Consider the following 23,406-nt stretch of genomic DNA (forward strand, 5'->3'; position numbering starts at 1 on the left):
CCACTGGGTTGAAAGAATGTAGGAGGGGGTTTGTGAGGCCATGCAGGCTAGCCCATTCTCCATTGTCAACATGACCAGCAGTCAGTCCCCTGCACACACATTCTCTCTTGCCCTCTCTCTCTCTCTGACCCAGTTCATACGTAACGCTAGACCATTCTGGGGTGATTTAACCCAAAAATTCTGGGATGAGCGGAGCACATGAGTTGTGTGCTCATTGCTTCCACTTTTAATAAACAACCCAGGAATGCCTCATGATGAAACTTTGCTGTATGTCAGCTGTCCATTCTCTTTGCTGAACACTAGCAATGGCTAGTGTTCCACACAGTGAATACTGCCAGACCCTGAGAAAAGTGTTGGTTGTAACTGTAAGTCCAGGGATTATATTCTTTTTCCCCCAGCCTAAATCTCACCGTTACAACAAACACTTTTTTCAGGGTCTGGCAGTGTTTACTGTGGAACACTAGCCATCACTGGTTGTCAGCATTGCATCCTACAGGAGTGCTTGGCATATGATGAATTTGGCCTCTTCCACTTCTTCAGGAAATATGTCAATAGTGACTGACAATACCACCACCGCTGTGTACTCTTGTACTAGAATTCTGGAACTGATGCCTACAAGATGGGATCATATGGGCCCACAGTTCATATAATGGGACACACCAACTTCCATGCACCCATGCTGAGCAGAGTAAGAGAAGTCCTTCATAATTGGTTCCTCAGTATTTATGTCCCATCGTTGATCTCTGGGGCCATTCTTATATAGCCCCGTTACTTCATCTCATAAAACCAAGTGCTAGAAATTTTGCAGCAGGATGGTCAGGACCTTCATTCCTTAGGAGAGACTTCATGATTCATTTCAGGAGCTTTGTTATGTCCTCCCCCCCCCCCGCCGCCCGTTATCCCTCATTCCATGAGTAATTCACAAGATCTCTTAGGACATTACCATCATATCACTCTGATTACCATTAACCCTGGTTTATCGGGCTTCTACATCTGGTGTGGGAGGGATTCCTCCATCATCTAATAGCCTAAGATGGCATCTCATAAACTCACAATCAGATCCTCCATGTATGAAAGCAGAATCTCACAGTTTGGAGGATCCACCTCTTGTAATAGTTGAGGACATGTCTTCAATGCCAGAAATGTCATCTGTATATAAAAAAATGCCACATGAGTAAATCTCCCAGTCTTAGCTAAATTTCAACGTTTTGATCCTTCCTTGTCTTGGACTGTATGCTTCATCGGCATGCTGGACATTTGGCAGTTCCTTCTTTGCTTGTTTATCTTCCCACAATTTCTGTGTTCCACCCTCCACTGGAGAGAAGGTCAGTGTTCTCCTATCCGTTGGTAAAATAATCAGGCCTCTGTAATTTGTAACTTCATAGTTCAACTTGGAGTGTATCTGCAGTTGTTACTTAGCATGTGCAAAACTGTTTTGAACCCATGGCTATCTGTGATCTTTGCTCCTTGTTGTTCAAGACAGTCGTCTTTGTAGCTGTCATCTCTGCCACAGGAGTTACCAACTGTGGTCTTTATATCCTAATCAGCCATTAGGATAATACAGTCCTATGTCCTGACATTTCCTTCCTTGCTACCATTGTTTGTCTTTGTCTTTCATTTCTTTCAGTCTAAACCCAAAGACTGTTAAGGAGCCTCAAAAAAATCATAACTGCTTTCTCAGTCATTTCCAAGGGGATTCTTTCCTATAGGATGGAAAATCTGGTACCAAAAATCTGCATGCCTCTGACTCAAGGGCAGGGGTGCAGAATCTCTTTCATCCCAAGAGCTGAATTCTATTTTGGAGAAGCTCTCAGGGGCTGCCTTCCAGTGGTGGGTGGGACCAAAGGCAAAAGGGCAGGGGCAACCCCCCCCGCCCCGAATACCAGCATATTTTAGCTTAAAGCTCTTACTGCCTTAGGAGAGGCATTTCAGCCTTTTAGAATGGGGAAACCAACAAAGAATTGATGGTTGAGGAAAGGGGGTGTGGCATTCTGGGGAACCCTGGAGGGCCAGATTTTGCCCTTGGGCCTGAAGTTCTGCATCCTTGCTCTAGGGGGAGAAAGAGCAATACAGATTTAGTGACATCGGCATTGGCCATCCCCACCCTCATTTTTGATGGGCTTAGGTATGCCTTAGATGTTCCCACAAAGAGGCGGAAAAGTGCTATGAGTGGTAGGTATTTTTAGTTCCCCAAGTTGACATAACTATTCAGGGAGGGGACCACAATCAGCACAGTGGCCTTAAATTGTGCAGTCCTAACACAAATAATCCCCATCCCTGCCAAAGCAGCAACTATGGGGTCAACGGGCACTTTATAAGCTGACATCACCTACATGAATGATTTTGTGCTCCATAAAACTTACCTCCAGTTCAGTTTCTTCCTCCACTACAAGCCCAGCCACCAAGAAAGGAATGTAGCCATGAATAACCACAACAGCGTCACCTACCCTCTAGAGAACCCTCCCTCATGCAGTTTGGGAGGCAGAAAATGTGGCATCTTTCAAGCACGTCCTAAAAATTGACCTTTTCACCCAGGTTTCCCTGGGTTGTAACTTCTGTTGGGCTTTACTTTGGTTTTACATGGTACTTTTAAACTTTTGAAGTTTCATATTATGCTTTATCGTGTTGTATTGTATGGTTTTAATTGTTGTGAACTGCCCAGAGAGTCTTGGCTGTTGGGCAGTATATAAAAGTAATAAATAAATAATATAAGAATACAAGTACTATGCTGGGTCTTCTTGGGCTGAAACCAGGTGTGACACAGCACAAGCCCATTTGAGTAATACCAAATTGCTACAAAAGTGGAAAGGTGCAGGGAGATTAAAGCACAGTGTAGACCTTAGGGATGAGCTGAAACTTTCCTTCAGCTGCGCTCTGCCCTCCCCCACAACTTTTTTGTTGTTACTGTCCCAGTGGGGTTAGCTTTTGTCCTGGAACTACACATGGACAAAAACAGCTTTCATAAATATATAATGGGGGGAGGGAGGTGTCTTCCTTTTTGCCTGTCCATGCTTCAAATTAAAGCTTCCCTCCACCCCTTCCCTACTTTTTAGGGGTTTGTGTGTGATCTAATCCTGACACACAGGTCTGTTGCTGTCACATCCAGCTGTACCTTAGTAGGACATCATAATCATTCTTTTACTGCAACATCTCCCCAGTGTGCAGTACAGAAGATCTTGTCATTGTTCCTAGCCATTAAATTCAGATCTGATGTTGCTCCTTTTTGTATCCCCTTGTGACCGTTTTGTTACAGTCAGACATGTCACGGGTCTCCTTCATATGTCCAGTATATGGCCAGTCAACAGCAAGCAGTCTGGAAGGTGAGCATCTGTGAAGAAAGCAATAAGTCAGGGCTTACTTTGTTATCCGGGCTGACCCTTAGAAACTTGAACTGTCCTGCCTTCTCTTTACTGCTGAGTAACCGTGATCAACTCCCACACTTCAAGGATTAAGCTACAGGACTTATTGATCCAAAGATGTAGCTTCAGTATATATAGTTCAGCTCAATTTTATTCTCACAATAACTGTGAGTTAGGTTAGGCTGTGAAGTAGTGACTGGCCCAAAATCACTCAATGGGCTTCATGGCTGGGTGGGGATTTGGACCAGAGTTCTAGTATGGCCGTCTAACTACTGAATCATACTGGCAATTCCCAGTGATCTGAGGGAACGGGTGATCATATATACAGAATGATGGAATGATAGAAATATTGGTGCTGTTTGCATGATAAAACAGCCTACCATGGATTATTTAATCCATGGTGAGGCTGTGGCAAGTGCGGGGGTGCATGTGGCCACCGTTTTGAATATGCAACTCCCATTTGGGGATTGTTATGTCATGCAAACCTGGCGAGCATGGGTTATGCGAGAGTTAATGCTAAGCCACGGTGGGTTGTTATTGTCAGTGGTAGCAAGATGGCTTAGCATGACATCCGAACCCAGAACAGTTTTTCTGTAATGGGTTCTTTTTCGCAACCCATTATGTATGGCTTGTATTATGGTTGTTTAGGGTGGCTTGTTGTAATGTCCAGACTTAGCAGGGTGATTATATCATGGGTTGTTGGGTATGGATAGAAAACCACCCAGCAAGAGTGGCAAAAACCCCTGCCACTCCTTGTGATCTCACTAGTGCCACGCTGTTTCCCCTCTTCCCTTCTTAGCAGCCTCCGACTCAGGATGGATTTTTAACTTTTTTCCCTATAGAAATCTTGAAGAAAGGATACTACAGAGTGTCCTGAATGTTTGCCATATTATCATCATCATCATCAGTATTATTATTGTTCCTGCACAAGTGCGCAGGTGGGAATGTCCACTGCTAGGAATTTGGCATAATTTCCTCCTCTGTTTTACTTCTCTGCCTTGAAATTTGTGCAATATCCCCCTCCATTTTACTGCTCTGCCTTGAAATTTGTGCAATTTCCCCTCTGTTTTTGTGCCCTCTGGTGAAATTTGCATTTGTTTACCAATTCACCTCACTTGTCTGCCCTGAAATTTGCGTATGTTTTCCCATTCAGTCCCTGCTCTGCATTGAAATTTGCGTACGTTTAGCGATCCTGCTCACTGCTCTGTAACCCATATGTAAATCTGACAGCTAGCGATGGAGACCAGTGGAGGGAAGCGACAAGCACAAAGGGGTGGGGGAGCCCAAAGCAGCTAGTGGCTGCAGGAGAGAAGAAGTTTTAGGGGCAGGTGTTATTACTTTGGTAGGAGATGAGGCAGCCTGTAAAAAACGTGTTTTCTAGCAAGGGAAGCATGAAAGTGGACAATGAAATTGACAAGGACATTGACAAGAGGGGAGGGAATATTGGTATTTTTGGCTAAGTAGCGAACCGGTTGACTTGCACAAGACCCTGAAAAACAATTGCAAAAGCATTCCTGTGTTCATATGGGCTCAGAAAATTATTTCCTTTTTGCAATCTGATACAGGAGGGGGGCTTGTTCTGGAAGTGCCAAAGTGGAGGTTGAAATTGACAAGGACATTGACAAGAGGGGGGATATGGCTATACTGGGCTCAATAGCAGACAGGTGGTCTTGCAAACATGTGCACTTGTGCAAGACCCCCCCCCCCTTTTTAAGTTTGCAAACGTGTTTCCACATTCATAAGAGTACAGGAACTTAAATCCCTTTGACGAGTTTCCGTTGTGAACTGATAACCCCAGCGAATCACTTGCAGAAAGGGTGCTGACGTAGGGAATGAGGAAGCGAGGATTTCTGCCACAAAGGCTGCTGGATTACATGTCAGCAGTGTCTGGAAGGACTGAAGGAGAAACAAGCCATGGCAAGCCGCCAAGCAGGCTATCTGTCAGGAGTTATGGACAAGCCAGCCAGCCAGCCACCCACAGTGGGACTTTCTGCACTGCATGAAAACATCCATACGTGTCCATATAGTAGGACTGGATGGTAACCTATATATAAACACTTGATCAGCAGATTTAGGATTTGCAGAAAGGGATTGGAAATTCCCAGTACCTTTCCATTTTTCTAAAGCCAGAGCTCTAAGTTGTACCTCTAGCTTTGGCATTGATGATATTGAACTTCAGTTTAAATTGAAAAGTTACATGCCACTCTTCATATTTGCAGATAACAAGACTAGGTTATTTTTAGTATATTCCAAAACATTCTAACTCACAGGCATTAATTGATTTAAAGAAGCTTCTGGTCAAAACTGATTTAAAATGGTGCTTATCTCTTTAAAAAAAATGAGTGATGTCTTTCTCTGTAAAGAGAAATTTAACAATTGACCACCTGCACTTTTCTGGCTCTCTCATCCCTCTTCTGCTAAATCCTATACTGGGGGCGTGGGGCTGGGCAGGGAGAATCGATAGTATTTGACTTGATATTGCCAGTTAGTGTGATAACTAAAGAGCATAAGTTGGATAATTCAACTTGTTTAGAAGCAACCTGGCACTGCATAAACAAGTAACCGTGGTCCCCAACTGGTTTGATTTCATGGTGGTCAGCAGCTGATGTGTGTAACATGCAACCTTTCCTGCTCCTCTAAATGTCAGGAGAATGACTGTTTGTCTTGACCTCTCCCCAGCTGTTTACTCTGCAATGCATTTGCCTCAACCTTGATTCCCTGAGAGTGGCCCCTTTCTCCTCCCTCCTCTGTTTACAGTTGTCCTGCCCTGAGTGTCACCTATGAAATCTGTTGATTATTCCACCTGGTTAATGTTAAATTGCTCTTGCAAGATGATGTGTTTGTTCATAAACACAAACGCCAGGGCCCTTGTTTACTGTACCCATGGCAGCAATCAGTTATTAAACAAATATTGCTTTGTTTGCGGGTGTGAGCAGCAGTTTAGCCTGCAAGGTCTAGGGGGAAAAAAACTTTAAAAGCTAGTATTTTGATAAAGAAGAAAGGGGGAACTTGTCCCTGGAATGTGGTTGAAACTGACTTAGGTTTGTTTTTCTTATCTTTAACTTTGGATGAAGGGGCTACAAAGATTAGCAAGTTGTTTGGTTTTTTTCCAAGAGATTTCCTTAGTGTAATGATATCTATCCAGTTGTTTGCTTTTTTCAGAAGGGAGAGAGAACTCCTGCAAGACGGCTAGCACAGTAATAGAGCATCTGATGGCTAGAAAATTCTGTGTGGATCAAACAAGGACTTTAAATGTCTAGGACAAAAGGATAGGGCTATGAATAAGGTAATCACCAAAAAACTCTGCTTTGAATAATATATAGTTATTTTGTGTTTGTGGGTTATTGTTTGTGTGTGCATGTGTGTGAGCACATGATAATATTTGTATGAAAGTGTGCATGTTTCTTTTAACAAGCTATTTATGCTTGTGCCCACTGTGAAGTTAGAAAAGGAAATATTTCACTTGTTTTAAAGGAGAGCTGATGAAAACTCTCACAAGGATGGCAAACCATATGCAAACAATCCAATTAATATTCATATATATTATCTCTGGTGCATTTTGACCAATTTGTGTGCTTTCTTGCCATGTGTTATTCTGCAGTAACCGTGTGAAAGCATACTGACACCTTTTAATGTTATGTACTGTAATATTTCTTTCTTAATTCCATGGAGTCCTAATGAGATAAAACAATATTAGTTGTTGCTCCTTTTGTATTGTTTTGCAAAGGATCTGGGCATGGGGCAGGACATTATTTCTCCCCCTCCTCTCCAAGGTTGTTTATGGCCAGCGTCCACAAAGCAACAGAACACTGTACCCTCCATTGATTTCAGTAGGGCAGGTGCAGGACTTTGCATAATCTCCGTTAATGCACAATCTCCGTTAACATGAATGTTGATTGTGGAGTAGCTGCACTTGGTAGGACGCACCCTATGTAATTTGAATATCAGATAGGACCTGTCAGCATTCAGTTTTAAATCCTTAGAAAGCAGAAAGATGAGCATTTTTAGAGAAAAGTGATGGTTAGCTCTTTTTATGTTTGATCCAAGGGCCTGTAACTTTATGGGGAGAACTGCTATTAAAATGATTAAAAAACAAAATATAAGTGCAAAAGGAGTTTTTGAAGGATTATATTAAATGATTGACCCTTTAGTCAGGCAGGCAGGCAGGCATACTAGAAAACGTGTGAAAAATCCTGAGAGATGGTATTCAGTAACACATCATGATGACCTGAAACATATTGTTCGTTGTAATTGCTAGAGCAGTCATGGGGCTTGAGGTGAATCCGAAGGTGCATGAAGTGTGTGGCCTAACCAGGCAGTCATTAATTGACTAGTATCACCATGATGAATCAGTTCCTCTCTCTGCATCAAAGAAAAAGACATTGAATGAGAAACTAAACTATATAGTGTCATAGCTTGAGAAAGCACCACTTGACCATGGAGGTTACTATTATCCTGCAGACCAACTACTTAGGCTGCAATTCTAGGCATGCTTACTTGAGAGTAAGCTCTACTGAACACAGAATTACTTATTTCGGTGTAAATATCCATAGGATCTGATTACTGATGTTTTATAGTCATCACCATATTAGTATCATGAAAAATGTTTAGATTATTTATTTATTTATTCATTCATTCATTCATTCATTCATTTCATTTCTATACCGCCCAATAGCCGAAGCTCTCTGGGCGGTTCACAAAAATTAAAACCAAACAACACACAATAAAACAATTTAAAATATATAGAACATTAAAACCACAATATAACAATACAACCACAATAAAACCTAGCAGCAGTACAGGAGTTTAAAATACAGATTTAAAACAGCAAAGATAAAAATTTAGAAAGCTAAAATGCCTGGGAAAATAAAAAGGTCTTCACCTGGCGCCGAAAGGAGTACAATGTAGGCGCCAGGCGAACCTCACTAGGGAGCTCATTCCAGAGCCGGGGTGCCACAACAGAAAAAGCCCTCCTCCTAGTAGCCACCCGCCTCACTTCCTTTGGCAGGGGCTCACGGAGAAGGGCCGCTGATGTTGATCTTAAGGTCCGGGCAGGCACATATGGGAGGAGGCGATCCTTCAGGTAACCTGGCCCCAAGCCGTTAAGGACTTTGAATGTTAACACCAGCACTTTGAATCGGGCCCGGAAATGGACTGGCAGCCAGTGCAGCTGGAAAAGTACTGACGTAATATGAGCTCTCAGGCCAGTCCCTGTTAACAATCTTGCTGCCCTTTTTTTAACATTTTCCTCAAGTTGCCTCAACTGACTTTCAAGAAACCAGAGTTCCGGACTTTATAGTGTTGAGTAAAATCCATCAAATTCTCATCCATATTTCAGTAGCATCAGAACGAGCCAGTCTCAGGGCTGGTTTATATGATTTTTCCTCCATGTGAGCTTCCTCAGGGACATGCATACATGTAGAATTGTAACATGTGAACAGAACGATCACATATATGGCTGGCAGCTCTTTTTCCAGTGTCCAGTGTCAGAGGAATGGCTGCCCTGTTCATCCATTATATTTGTCCACAGAATTGTGTAATTGTAAGAACTGACCCTCTGCTGATGGGTTTGTACAAGTATAGGCAGGGTCTGAAGAACCTGTACACATAAGGAAAGAACTGCGGGGTGTGTGGAGGAGGATAAAGAAGTAGGAAAAACAATAACCAAAATCAGAACAGGGACTGTAGGGTAAAGGGAAGGAACAGTTTCTGAAAGCACAGGAATACTATCAAGAACCCCTCTATAGCCTATGTAAAGCTTCTTCAAACTACGTGGTCATACAAAGTGGTCTGCGAAAGGAAGGTTTGTACTTGCTATCTGTTTAAAAGAGGCCTTCTGGAGAGCTTATGGCCTTCAGCTTTCTTCCTCCTTAGTTCTTTAAGAGCACAGTAAAAAGGAGACATTTGCATTCTTCTTTTGAAGCTGTTTGATGCATTACACAACACCAAGCTTAGATTTGCCACCAAAGGTATAATCAACAAGACCCCACAGCCAGGCTGATGAGAGTTTCTGTATGATCACCTGTTTGCAAACATGCGTTTGCCACGTTAACTCCTTACATATTTAGGTGAAAGTGTAAAACATTGTAGGTGTGCACCTAAAAAGTGTAATGCGTGGAACTATACTAAGAGAGGGGTGAACAGTTTTCTTCAATGTAAAGTGTAATATTATATATCGATAACGGGAGGTACCTGTACCCTTATTATTGTAGTGATGGTTCCAGTGCTTTGAGAGATGCGTTCCCATCCAGCAAGAGGTGGTTTCTATTCTGGTGATGTGCCTGATTAATAATTAGTACAGCAATTAATGATTAGTGTAGCAAGTCATTAGAAGGAGGCAGGGAAGGGCAGACAGAAGAACATCAGTAGCTTTGCATGTTTGCTCAGTGAGAGCTGGTATGGGTGTGGAGTAACGAGTGGGTGGATGGGAGGTGGTCCTGAACAGATGGTTGGTTTGTTAATTTTGTATGTCAGTTGCTTAGACATATTTCAGGTTTAGTATCAGTTAAGAGATAATCACGGTGGGATTTTACAACTTCCTTACAACTTCTGCTTTGGATACCTTTTCAAATATTTCCCAAGCAAAGAGAGTTTGATTTAATAGGAAAATGGTTAGGATTGCCTCCCTTTTTCTGACATGGCTTATGTGCTTTTAGCAGCAGCATAGCAAGCAACAATGAAGAGCTGTCGTTTCCCCATGCCCCTATTTCCATGCTGGGAAAAGTAATAACAGTTGTATCATTCAACTTATAAGACATAGGAGCACTGCCTGGGGAAATATATGATAGCGTAGTCTCCTGCAATCAACATAGATGCTGATCAGTGATGTTTACAATTGGTATAGGGAACTAAACTATAAATAAATAAGGGTAGAAGACTCCAGAGCCTTGCCATGGCTTTATTGTGGGCCAGTCACAATAACAGAGTCCTGGTTGCTGCTGAAAATAGCTTCTGTTTTGTCAGGTCCTCACTAGAAAGACTGGTCTATGTATTCAGCTTCCCAAGTGGGCTGGCTGGATTGTACGGTAACTATCCATACAAGTGTCATTACCCTCCAGAAAGTTGAATGCCTTATGGATCCCATCACGTGGCAACAATTTTCTTTTTTGCCATTATGGTACTGTGGTTAACGTCAACCTGGCTCTATATAGACAGTCACAAAATTCTTCCTTGTTTAAGGAATGCTATTATTTTTCCTAACTGCTACCTCCCCATCTTCCTTTCTGGCACACAGTCTTGAAAGTGGAGGCTACTCTGCATTTCACATGTATTTTACTTTCACTGGAAAGCTTCCATAGTTATTCCTTCTGTAGCCTTATCAATAATTTCATATCCAACCTGTTGATTAGAGTGTAGCCTCGATTTTGTTTTGGGTTCAGTGTTCCTTTTCACTTATATATACAAGTATCTGCCAGATACTTCTTTACCATTTCCCAAAAGTGTGTAGCCACCTTTCTTTTTACAGGGTTCTTGCACCTTTTAACAACTGCATGAAAGGCAGAAATTCCTTTCCCCTTTCCTTTTTGCTTTGTACAAATACAAACTTGTCCTGTGTAAATGTCCTCACAGCACTGCTCCATCCTGAGTATTACTTCTTTTACCATTGGCTGAAGCCAAGTCACCCTGCCCAAAGATCTCTGTCTGCATCATGAACACTTGCTATGCCTTCTACCTGTAATTCCATCCAAGCATTTAAAATGTGTCATAATTTCCATTTAAAGCTCCTCTTATGGCTTATTTCTTCTTCAAAGCCTTTCTTTAATTCCCCCCCTCTATATCCAATATGGCAGGCAAGCTAAATTAGACATGAGTACAACTGCATTTAATCATTGCCTTAATGGTTTAAATAAGAAATAATTGTTTCTCTGTTCCCCTGTCTTCCTTCTCCCTCCTTTCCAAATACAGATGATAAGCTCATTGGAGTAGGGATCTTGCACTGTCGAGCACCATAGGTATTGGAAGCACATTATTTTATCTGTGTTTACAGTCAGTGTTCTATACCCTAAATCCTGGTTTGGAGAGTTGGCCCCAACCCCACCTGGTGAAGGAGTACACCTGTCCCCCTCCTCTCCCTGACAAAGAGGCATTTCATACAAATGCCAAATCATGTGGAGCCCCCAGTATACTCCCTCTCTTGAAGGTCTGACTTCATGGTATTCAGATTCCACACCAGATTCTACAAAGCCCTACAGAATAACTCCAGCAGCCAATCTAGTTCTGGAGCTCTGTTGTAGGAGTGGCTAGGCAGCCTTTCCTGGCTCTGCCATGATCGCTAGGGAGATTCTGTGATGGCAAATGGGGTAGTCTCCAGTTGTTGTGATTGAATGCCATTTCAGTTGCAAAAGCACTGCAGTGTTTACTACAGCGGAAAGTGCTTTTTAGGACTGGACTTCCCATAGCACTTTCCATGTACAGTAGATCAGGAGTGAGGAAGACGTGGCTCTCCAGATTTTATTGGACTGGCCTAGCCTGTAGTGAGGGATGATGGGAGTTGTAGTCCAACAACATCTGAAGGGCTGCATCTTCCCCACCCTGATGTAGATGTTAAGTAGCTTGTTAAGTAGTAGCTACACAGCAAACTGTTTTAACTCAGGGGTATTGACTCCCAATTTCCAAGTATACTACTTGTCTTACATTTCAAATGCAACTGAGAATTCAGTCCTTAACTCTCTTGTATTTTATTGGGTTTGAGCATCTTCATTCCCTCAGCAACTCTTGAGTTCCCAGACCCATACTGTTACACACCGATTGCCATCTGGGTCATAAAGAGATGAGAAAAGGAATGGTGCACTATTATATATAATTAAGCACCAAACCAGCTTTGTTAGATGGGGGCAGCTGCTAAAGGTACTAGTAAGGAGATTTGGGGCAAATGTTATTTCAAATTAAAGCTTCTTACAAGAATGATAGGTTTTGGATCAATTTGGAGAAATTTCAGGGAGCTGTATGATCACAAGGAAACGTCTTTATTGCAATTGGACAAGGTGATACTCTTGACTTCTTTACAAACTGAATTATATTAGATCTCTGTCTCTTCTCTAGTTTTTGTTTTTAACCTTTTCTTCCCCACCTCTCCACATCAGCACACTGTTTTCCTTACAGCCAAGAGGGCACAGGAGGTGACTAGCCCCCTTGCTAAACAGATGCCAGTGCCAGTCTGTGGGTCAGCTACTGAGGATGCTCTTAGAGCTCTGTGATTTGTTTCACTTCCCCTGGGAGGTTTAGCGCATCAGCCCTTCAATATGCTCAACCTCCACTGACACAGTGCTTGGGAGGAATCCAGTTCTGACCCAGGAACTCCCAAATGACAGCATGAGAAGCTACCTTTGTGTCACAAGGCCAGCCTGGAAATATGCTGTTGATAATTCCATCAGTTCCATCTGAAGCCCCTTTTCCCCCTAAGTACTAAATGAAATTTCAGATTTCGGATATGTCTAGACATAGACAGTGTGTGATAAAGTTGATAATACATTAATCATTTTTAACAACAGGTAATATGCATAATTTATGGTGTTACAGTGCTATCTTTTTTGATATTTATGATGGATAATGCTCAGTTTTTGCCCTCATATTACTGCTTTAAATTATACCACAAGAAAATTAATGAGAAAGTAGATTTATGGGTTTCATTTGTTTGTCAATTTGGAAATTAATTGGGTGTTAATTTTAGTCGTCCCTCATCAGACCAGGTCTTTAGTATGTGTGCATTGCTTTGCATTCATTGAAGCCTACCTCCCATTTACTGTGGGTCACTAGCTTTGCATACATTAAAATAGCCCTCAGGCTCATTCTCTTGATTACTTTTTGAGCTGCCATGCATTAGAAAATTTATGCCTTTCTGTTATAATTATGAAAATTCTGTATAGGAGGAGGGTCCTTGCATAAGAGCAAAAATGCATTGTTCCTGGGCTTTTTGAGGCCTCATGTAACGAAGTCCAATTATTCTGATTTTTTTTCTGTTTACAACTATAAAGTGGTAGTGTCAGTCTTTATTTTATGTTCTACAGCCTTTGAAGTCTCAAAGACTAATTTAAATTCATTAAATTAGCCTGTTAGCCTAAACACAGAGATACATAAAAACAAAACAAAATTTAGAAAACCTCACCACTACCACCGAATGTTTTCCCCAGAATTATTTTTCTTGTTCATTGGCATGTTTCACATTTATGGTAAAAGCTTCTCTCATTAATTCCCTACTGTTGTTTTAATACTTACTACCTATCCACAAAAATTAGTCTCAGAAACAGACAGTACCACCTTTACGTATGGTGGAACATGATGCTGATTCATGTAAATTGTTTCTTGAAAGAACTCCCAATATTCTGAATGGTTTGTGATGCTGAGTTCTATCTGCTCAGTTAGTTATTGAGGAAAACTTATCAAAATGTCCCTTAACCAGTCAAAATCATAGATTCCAAAACCATGCACAGAGCCGTGTGGGTACGTGCACTGCACACTCATGAGTACATGCATGGGTGTGTATATATAAGAGACCTTTTTTTGAATTTATTTAACTAATTAAAGTAGCTTGCATAGCGTTAGGCTGTTGCATCTTGGTAGCTCTGTACAAGATTTTCTTTTGCAGAAAGCGGGGAAAAGACCAAAAAGACCTCTGGCATCTTAAAAACTAACAATTTTATAATGGCATTTGCAAAAGATGCATCTGGTCTGATGAAGTGTATTGCATTTAATCTTTCCCTCTGTGTTGGGCTATATAATGTTCATGGTGCCTTTCCAAGAGCTTTACAAACATTTAATTGTTATTATGCTCAGTTATTCTGCAGGTAATTTTTAAAAGGCTTCTTTGGATCTTCCTCTAAATAAGATAAAATTATTTTAACATATTCAGATAATGTTGTTTTGTGAACCTCCTAAATAGCTTTGGCTATTAGGCGGTAAGGAAATGGTTGCTGCTGCTATTATTGTTGTTGTTGTTGTTCTTCCAACATATTCATTATCATTTCAAAATGATTTTAACATTCATATAAATTCATTTAATGTTTTTAGAGGTCATCTAGTCCAGTTAATTGAAACTTACATGCTCCATTTATTATGGCTTGGCATAAGCTGCAGCAGCATAAGCAAAGTTAGTAGGTCCTACTTCACTTTCCAGGAAATGCTAGATATATTGTCCATGACCAAAAAACAAACTAACCAGAAAAAGGTTGCTACATAAAGGGAACAGAGTGGAACAGCTACATCCTAGAAAGGGCAGGGACAGATGCCAACATAGGAGCATCAGTGGATGCATGTCCAGTCTCCACTTAATAAACAATTTAGGATGTAACCCTATGCATGTTTAGACAGAGAAAAGTCCTACAACTCCCAGCATTCCCCAACCAGACATGATAGCCAGCGCATGCTGGCAGGGTTTTTTTTCTGTCTAAACATCTGTAGGATTGCAGCCTTAGAAACATATTTAAGTTAAAATACAGTGTGCTAAATTCATAGTATACATCACTGGGCATCAGCTCAATTGGCCAATGGAGTCAATATAAGAACATGGGACCAAGTTACTTCACCTTCTTCATATTCACTTGCTGACACCACCATTTTTGTAGCTGAAGCTGAAAGCCCCATATCAGTGACCAGCCTTTCCTGAGAAGATGAGAGACTACAGGAAATGTGTGGGCAGTGCAGCCTGTTTGTTTCTGAAAGTTTCTTTTTCCTCTTGAAGGCAGCCATGAGGAGGTTAGGTGCCGATAAAAGACTCCTCACAGCCAGTATAGAGACATGGTGAGCCTGCCCAGAATCGTTCATAAACTAGCTTTAGCTTATGGGCCTACTACAGTTGCCTACTACTGCTTACACAAGCTTAGAACAGATACTTAGGCCTGACAGAAACATGTAGCGAATTGCCATAGGATAGATGGCAAGTGTTAAAGCTGCTTCCACCTCATATAATTAAAAAATTAGATCTATGTTAAAATGAAAAATTAACTGTTTTCACTAACAAGTTTATCCTTGTGGGGAAAATTGTTAAATGGACTTAGTGACCAGTATGCTTACCAGATGTGAAGGCTTTGGGACCAGGTCTTACCATTTAATCACTTACTTCAGACAGATTTTAGCATTAGCTCTTCTCTCCATAGAAATATATTACATAAATCTGTGTTTAGTTTAATTTACACATCCTTAAATGACTGGGCCAAGTTCTTTAAGGGCATTTATTCTGCTTCATATAAATAATTGATCAGCCAAGTTAATTTACTTCTGCCTGACTTGGTCAACCTTAATTAACTGCCCTGGAATAAAGACAGATTTTATTTGTTAGCTCAAAATCTTTCCCAAACATTAAAAATAAAGGCTTCATTTTGACACAAATTTTGCAGCAGTGATGTTCCTCAAAGAGATTGTATCTTCACTGACAGCCCAGCATTTAGATGCTCGCTAATAAGAATCTTTATTACATAGAGAGAGGAGATGGTTGTTCGTGAAATGCCACATACGGGAGCCCCATGCCAGAAATAAAAATTGGGTAGCTCATGGGAAGTGGTCCATTCTTGACCATTCTCTTTTCCCTTCTCTCTGATAGCCAAGGCACTCGTGGCTTACATGTACCAACGAAAACAGTATCAGTTCGCTATCCCATTCTTTTGCTATCTGGAATATTTCACTTTATCAACATTATTAATGATTTCATTAATTCACCCCTTTCTCATTAAAAGAGTTTTAATAAATTTAAACATCAGGAGTCCACCCCGCCCCACTAATTTATCTGATCCAGTGGTGTCATAGAATAGTAGTATCATAGAATAGTAGGGTTGGAAGGGGCCTACAAGGCCATCGAGTCCAACCCCCATGTGATCAGCATTCATCAGCATGGTGTGATCACATGCTGATGAATGCTTTATATGCTTAGTTCACAGAAACTCTAAAATGGCATCAGATCCTCCATAGCTATTCCTTGCTCCACCTCTGGCCCCCAAGGCTTAGGTAGGAGGATGCCTTAGTTGGCTAGGCATTTCCTTGCCCTAAGGCGATCTTGACAATCTGAAGAAAAGCACAGGAACCTGTGGCTGGCATCTTTAAACTGGAGGCCAGGGGCAGCCCAAATAAACACTCAACTCCAAATAAGGAAGGGATGTGTTCCGTAACCACCTTGGTTATCCCCATAGTTTCCACATTCTTTGAGTTGCAAAATGTTTGAGGAGAGGCTATTTATGGACCATGGAAGACAGTAAATTTCACCAAATATATAAATTTTGAAAAGAACAGAAAACTTCTGTCACCACATGGCTGTAAACAGTAGAACCCACATTACCCAGTTGTCACTTCCCAAACTTTCAGGATTTAGCACTGCTATGGGTCACAGATGGGCCACTATGCAGCAAAGGGAACCATTGGTGTTGCTACCTTTTCTCAAACATAAATAGAGGTAAATGCTTCAGTCCAGCACTGAAATTGTTTAGGAGACGTGAGCCCATCCTCTAATAGCCTTCTATTTGCCACCTGACTCTGAGAAATCAGCTACAGTAATCGAAGTAACAAAGAGGGGAAGAATAGCATGTGGTACCACTTAAAAATGGTACCACACATCAGTAGAAGATGGCACCCTTTATCAGTGCTGCTTCTGGAGCTTCCTTGCAGGAAGAGATCCATAAATGCCTGGCCCTATCATGATTACTTAAGCTTACTCAGTTTCCCACATCGCTGTGAGAATTTTTGTTTATTTTTTTTAAAGCACTTTGCAAGGTCAGGACTCATAGTGGCAAATGTTGGCCCATTTATGGCCATGCTATCTGTGCTTTGCATCATACACAATGGGAACAGTGCTTGCATAGGATTTTTTTTTAATGAACATGCATAAACCAAACAATTTTAACAGCAGTTCTTGCTCACAATGCTTGTCATGACTAAATTGCAGGGTGGCATGAGTGAAGCTTGCTGCTGATGTAGTCTCCCACATAAATCATATTTTATAAATGTCTCAAAGTGAGATATATGTTATACAAGGCAGTCCTTTTATGGTTGAACAATACAACTACTGTTTCCATTTTTGTTTATACCCTTATGGGTGGTGGACTAGGATTGCCTGCATAAACAGCAATCACCTTTACCTCCATTTGTTATTCTCCAAACTTCTTATTTTTTCTACTGCACTATTGGGGTAGAGGATGTTTTATTTTCCAGTAGCCTTTAGAGAAGAGGGCCATACCCTGCAGGTTTGAAAGTATATCTTGAATAAATCAAACAGTCCTCTTAAAATGAGGATTCTTCCGTAAAGATAGCGATAATTTAAGACATAAGGCAGTCAGTATATTCATAGTGATCTGTAACATTTCTTATGTGAGTAACTTAGAGACTGTCTGCTATGGCAGGAAGAGGGGTGCTGGGAAAGAGACAAAAATTCTGGGCAGGGAATCTTTGAAAGAAGCATGAATGTGAATAGACAGGATCTGAGGAAATGATGGGAGGTGGAATCATGAAATTGAAGGAAGGGTGAGTCATGACTACAGATATGGCCAGGCATAGGAAAAGCTATTTGCAGTGAACAGGTAAAGGAGCCAAAGGGGCATAGGGTTCCCAGTGCCAGACCCTCAGGGGGATCCTAAAACTAATCATGCCAGGTGTGGTTTCTCCCATCTTTTGCAGCACTGAAAAGACTACCATTTAAGAGCTGCATAAATTATTTGGTTTCCAGAGCCATGTTAGTCTATGTTTCAGTACATAGGGTGGGGCAGGGTGAGAGAACTGTGAACAGTGACGTCAGAAGGAAATTAAATCTAGAAAGTCCTGACAGTGAAATCACATTATTAACAGTGGCCATTTGCAAAATGGTTACTGTTTTATTCAGTCTGTGTAGCTGATAAAAGTACAATAATTACGTTTCCCTTTCAGGATCTGAAATGGGCTACCAGAAATGGATTGTGAAGCTCTGTAAGCAGTGGAGTAGTTTGAATTTCATATATTAATCTGAACCAATCAGCCAGAATCTTAGCTGCAGATTTCTACTAGCTTATTCCCATGCTGAGTGTGGTGGGAATATAGCCATGTCAGAGGAGCCAACACTGGTTCATCAGCATACCAGCATCTCCCATTTCAGAAACTAGTGCAGTACTAGTGTAGGAGGTGTTGAGTGTATGCTATTTGTGTGGCCCAGAGCTTGCTAGTTACCCATGCTGCTAGCATAATGTAAGAAGTGGGCCTAAGAAATTTCCTCTGCCTTGGCAGTGAATAAGAAGCTAGTGCTTGGTATTGCAGCATAGGCTGGGCAAAGCCCTTACTCAGTTGATGCTCAGGTAAGACAACTTGATTATTATTAGCTTTAGGAACCCTTGTTATTAATATCTAAATGTTCCAATTTAGCTAGTCCAGCATCTGGAGTTTGGTCATAATGGAGGATAATTGCCGTCTGAGTATTTCTCAAGTCTGCCCTGATACCATCCTTCCACAACAAGTGGTAGCAAGACTGGTGTAGCTTTCTATCTTTTTCTTTTAAAATTATATCCATAATGTATTACATAGAATATATTATAAGGTTCAAATTAAGTATTTAGATAAAGTTAAAGAAATGTAATTACAGATGTTATGTATTTGTGTATAATATTTACATTCATTCTTAGAGGAAAAAGCTCTTGAGTAAATGCTGCTATAATTAGAACAAGAATTTACTTCTAAAATTATATAGCTCTACCAACAGATAAACATAAACTGGTAGCTTCAACCATTAATGAAAATATAAATCATATGAAGGGAAAGGACTAATGTTTACAGTTGTGGCAAGCTTTAAAGCAAGACTCATCTCCCTATATACAACAAGTGTTTTAACAGCTGCTTTACTTTCCCTTTCTTATTTCCTTAATTTTTTCAGGTTTTTGAGTCATGATGCAAGAATCTGGGACTGAGACAAAAAGTAACGGTTCAGCCATTCAGAATGGAGCAAATGCTGGTAACCACTTACTAGAGTGCAGCCTACGGGAAGTGAGATCAAACGGAGAGACGCCTTCAGTAGAAATTGGTGCTGCAGATCTAGCCCATCTTCAGCAACAGCAGGTAATGTAAATTATATTGTAACTTTGCTGTAAGTTACAATATCATATTATAACTCGGGGGAGAGACAGAAACAAATGAAGCATTTGACCATGTAAAAACACTATGGCATTTTCAAGCAATTAAGTACTTGAGAAAATATATATGGAATCTGTGTATATGATACCATGTGTTTTGTGTTCTGTAAAAGTAAAATGCAAATGTAAAGAGAAAGTTGTATGTATCATATAGGAATTGCTTCTTTTGATTCATTCATCAGAAAGATAAAGGGCAGGATCCAGTGCTGCATCAGTCAGCAGAACCAGGATGCAACTGCTTTCGTCAGTGGATCTGGGAGGGGCTATTCCCCCCCCCTTTGCGCACATGCACACACACACATGCACCTTCAAAACTAGTTCCAGAGGGTTGGGAAACCCTCCAGAGCAGGTTTTCGGGTGGCACAGAGGGGAGAGGAGGGAAAGATTGTCCCATCGTGCAAGAGAATGTCTGCTACCGTGACGTTGGATTTAACCCACAGAGAGCATAGCCTGATTTTGTTGTCTGCACAAAACAATATGTGAATATTTGTTTTTACAATAAAATAGATTATGATCAAGTTAGCAACAACCTCTCTTAACAAAAGATTTAAAAAATATTTTTACAGCAAAATCCTATGCGTGCCTACTCAGAAGTAAGTTACATGAAGTTCAGTGGGTCTTACTACCAGGTTCATGTGTATAGGATTGCAGCCTTAGGCAGGAAAATCATGTTGGGTGTTTCTGTAGTATTGGAACTGGGGAAGGATGGAAGTGAATGTAATATTCTCACTTTGGAGGAATGATGATAATAATTGCACTTAAAAAAAAGTGTTGATCATTAAAAGGAAGAAAGGGTGGGCTTTTGAGGGTTCATAAGTATGTTTATGACTAAAACCATGCTCTCATTTAATGCTAAAACTATCCTTGAAGTCATTTAAATAAGCTTTTGGCAGCTGTGTAAGGACTTTTTAGACTGCGTGATGATCTTGTCAGCAGGTTGTTGTACAGTAGAAAAAACAGGAGTTGAAAAAACATTGCAAGGAGCCAACTTCACATATTTTTCCTGGAAAAACACAACATAAATCCACTACAGTTTAGCAGTTTAAGATTTGCATGATGCTAAATGCAATAGACAATTATTTCAGTCATTTTCTTCCTATAGGTTTCTTACTTGAAGTGAGAATACAATCAGTGAGAAAATCACAGCCATGCTGAATTCATTACTGCAGTAGTCACACAAAACCATGGATAAAATTTCAATAAGTACAGGCCACAGTTGAGTAAACAGTTGCACTGAAACTTAATTCCTGTTGACTTTTCCCTCATTCTTTGCCAGGGGCACATTCTGAATTGTAGTGCAAAGACAACAGGGGTTACAGCTTTGATTAATATAGGACAGTGGAAAAGAATTAGAACAGTAAAATATGTTGGAACAACACAGAACAGAAAAGCCTTCTTTCTAAGAGGCTTCACATTAAAATAAACAGATTCCACTGTAGTGTGTGATCTGAGCATTGTGCAGCTTTCTAGTCCTGTTTGCTTCTTCTCTGTCTTTTTTACTGGCATACAGGAAAAAAGTGTACAGCTGTAGCAGCACCCTACCTGTTAACAATACTGAACTTAGCCTTTTCTCTCTTTTCACGAAGTATTAATCAGAATCAGGGCTACTACCTTCTAACCTGTCTATAATCAAGGCTCCTCCGTAATCAACCAGAGGGGTCACTGTTGAGTGAAGTAATACCTTAATCATGCATGTAATGTGTCATATCACTCAGTGGCAGCCCATTTGGGTACTTAAGGAGAAGCAGCAATGCATTCCAAAGAGAGAACTAAGTGCCCCACAGCCCATTTCCAATACCTGGCCAGAGTAGCTAGTCATGCTGCCTTCCATATGCCCTGGAAACAAGAGACTGAAATTGCAAGGACATTTATATCACCCATGAATTTCATTCATGGAATTTACAGGAACGGGTACTGAGTTTGCATTTAGTTATAACTTTCTGTTTCGCCTTTGGTTCACATAAATCACCTTTGGCTTACAGTCTTCTCAGTGGGTCTCCATACTCATTCCTTTTATTATGTCATAGCATTTTCTTTGATGAAGCAAAACAATGCCAATTTAATAACATATTCATATTCTGTGTGTGTGTGTTTGTGTAAAGACTAATATCCAAACAATCCTCAAAACCTATATCACAATGTATTGGTTTTCAGATCTTCTGGGTACTTTTAAGTGCTGAAAAAGGGAAAAAAATGTTTCCAAACAGCTAATGTGAGCATACAGCATACTGTTTAGTTGTTTCTCCCTATACAACATATGCTCTCAGGTCACTTAACAGAATGCTTGCTGTAAAATGCTGATTCAATCAATCTGAATGGCTGTTAAGTAAAACTGCTGTTTCCTGACAGCATTGCAATGTAAATTATTTTTGACAACTGTATTACATTGTCTGATATATCAGTAAGCGGTGCTTTCTGCTTTGCTGCTGTGTGAAGTATCTTGTTTTTTTGTGGGATTTGTGCAGTCCTCCCTATGGGATCAGTGCTTGCCAGGATCAGGTTCAGAAACTTCTAGAGCTTTAGCAGAGAATTGGTGCTCATCCCTTCCTCCCTGAAATGGGAGGTACAAACATGTCAAGAGCAAGGTGAGCACTCAGTTAAGAACATAAGAAGAGACCAGGGGTCCATCTAGTCCAACATTCTGTTCACACAGTGGCCAACTGGCTGTTGATCAGGAACCCACAATCAGGGCATGAGTGTAACAGCTCCCTCCCACCCATAGTTAGAAGTTCTCTTTTCACTACTGAATGAGCAGCAGTTAAGGAGAGCACAGCTTGTTGCTGTGACTTTAATCTTTAATCTTCTTACATGGGACCGTAGTACGACTGTGTGGATAAGCTAAATGAGTGAGCCCCTTCCATAAGGTTGGTGTTATGAAGGTGGGTATCTTTGTGGAACTCCCTCCCAAGGGAGGTGCAATTGGTTCCTTCTTTATTTTGCTTTATATGGGCAGTAAATGCTGTTCTGTTTTATTGGGCTTTTAATGCTGTATGACATTTTATATCACTTTTTTAATTTTAATGCTGCTCTCAGATTTTATGGTATAGTGCCTTTTTTGTTCCTGCTTTTCTTGGTTTTATGATACATTTTAATGATATTTTTATTGTACGTTGCCCCAGCAACTGGTAGGCAGAGGTTGCAATTTATAAATTTAATAAATAAATGTCCTGCAAAGAAAAAAAAATCTAAAATACTAACTTTCAAATGTATACATATTATTCCCAACAATCTGGAAATAATATTTTTATATTAGGAAGGCATGAATGTATACATTTTTGCTGTGTCACATCACTGTCTTCCACAAATATTAAAAGCATTAAAAATTAGGACATGCTAGTAAAGTGTACCATCCAGATTCCAGCAAAACCAGACTGGCTTAATTTAGACATTACACCAAACCATGGTTTGCTTTAAACATAGTTTAGAACCCAAACCATGGTTTGGACTGCTTTTCAGCTTTCATTGTCATCTCAACACTCTCAGTTGTATGGTATCGTGGCCTCCAAAGGCAGGGACATAACAATGGTTTGTCAATTAAAACATTACACAAAACCATAATTAACCAAAAGTATTGTTTGCAAACTCATATCAAATTAAGGTTTCTGTTTTTGGTTTGTTGGTTGATCATAGCAAGAGGTACAACTTGGCAGGCAATTGCCATGCATTCAACATTAATTTCAGGAAATACCAGTAACTGATATACATAGAGGATAAAGTCTTTAGTTGTAGTCAGTCTTGTGTCATTAGATGTTCATTAATGTGAACAAAGATAAACATTTATGCACTTCTGTAGTTGCTATTCATAAGGAAGATCTGCATTCCAATATTCCTTACACGTGCAGGAACATGTATATTTGCTATGAACAAAGAGGACGAGAGGTGTGTGCTTCTCTATAAAAAGGAGCTTATCTCAGTTCATCCCCTGCTTTACTTCTGCCTATCATGCAAGAACCAGGGATTAAGAAAGGGAAAAATCC

The 23,406-nt window shown here is 40.5% G+C and overlaps 1 protein-coding gene across 47 annotated transcripts in view; it reads left to right on the top strand.

Moving 5' to 3' along the window:
- FOXP1 (forkhead box P1) overlaps nucleotides 1–23,406 on the top strand; it is a 724,900-nt gene that overhangs the window by 417,685 nt on the left and 283,809 nt on the right. For 41 of the 47 annotated variants that reach the window (XM_084840382.1, XM_084840383.1, XM_084840370.1 and 38 more), the window contains one exon: nucleotides 19,174–19,355. In XM_084840382.1, coding sequence (XP_084696508.1) covers nucleotides 19,185–19,355 — 171 coding nt within the window. In that variant the 5' untranslated portion in view covers nucleotides 19,174–19,184. Of the gene's footprint in view, nucleotides 1–6,521; nucleotides 6,646–19,173; nucleotides 19,356–23,406 lie in introns of those variants that run through there. The other 6 variants (XM_084840386.1, XM_084840360.1, XM_084840366.1 and 3 more) reach the window with 2 other exon arrangements.

The sequence above is a fragment of the Heloderma suspectum genome, chromosome 2 (assembly GCF_057233095.1).
Source record: "Heloderma suspectum isolate Gila_16-S chromosome 2, 16-S_ref, whole genome shotgun sequence".
Classification (NCBI taxonomy): Eukaryota; Metazoa; Chordata; class Lepidosauria; order Squamata; family Helodermatidae; genus Heloderma; species Heloderma suspectum.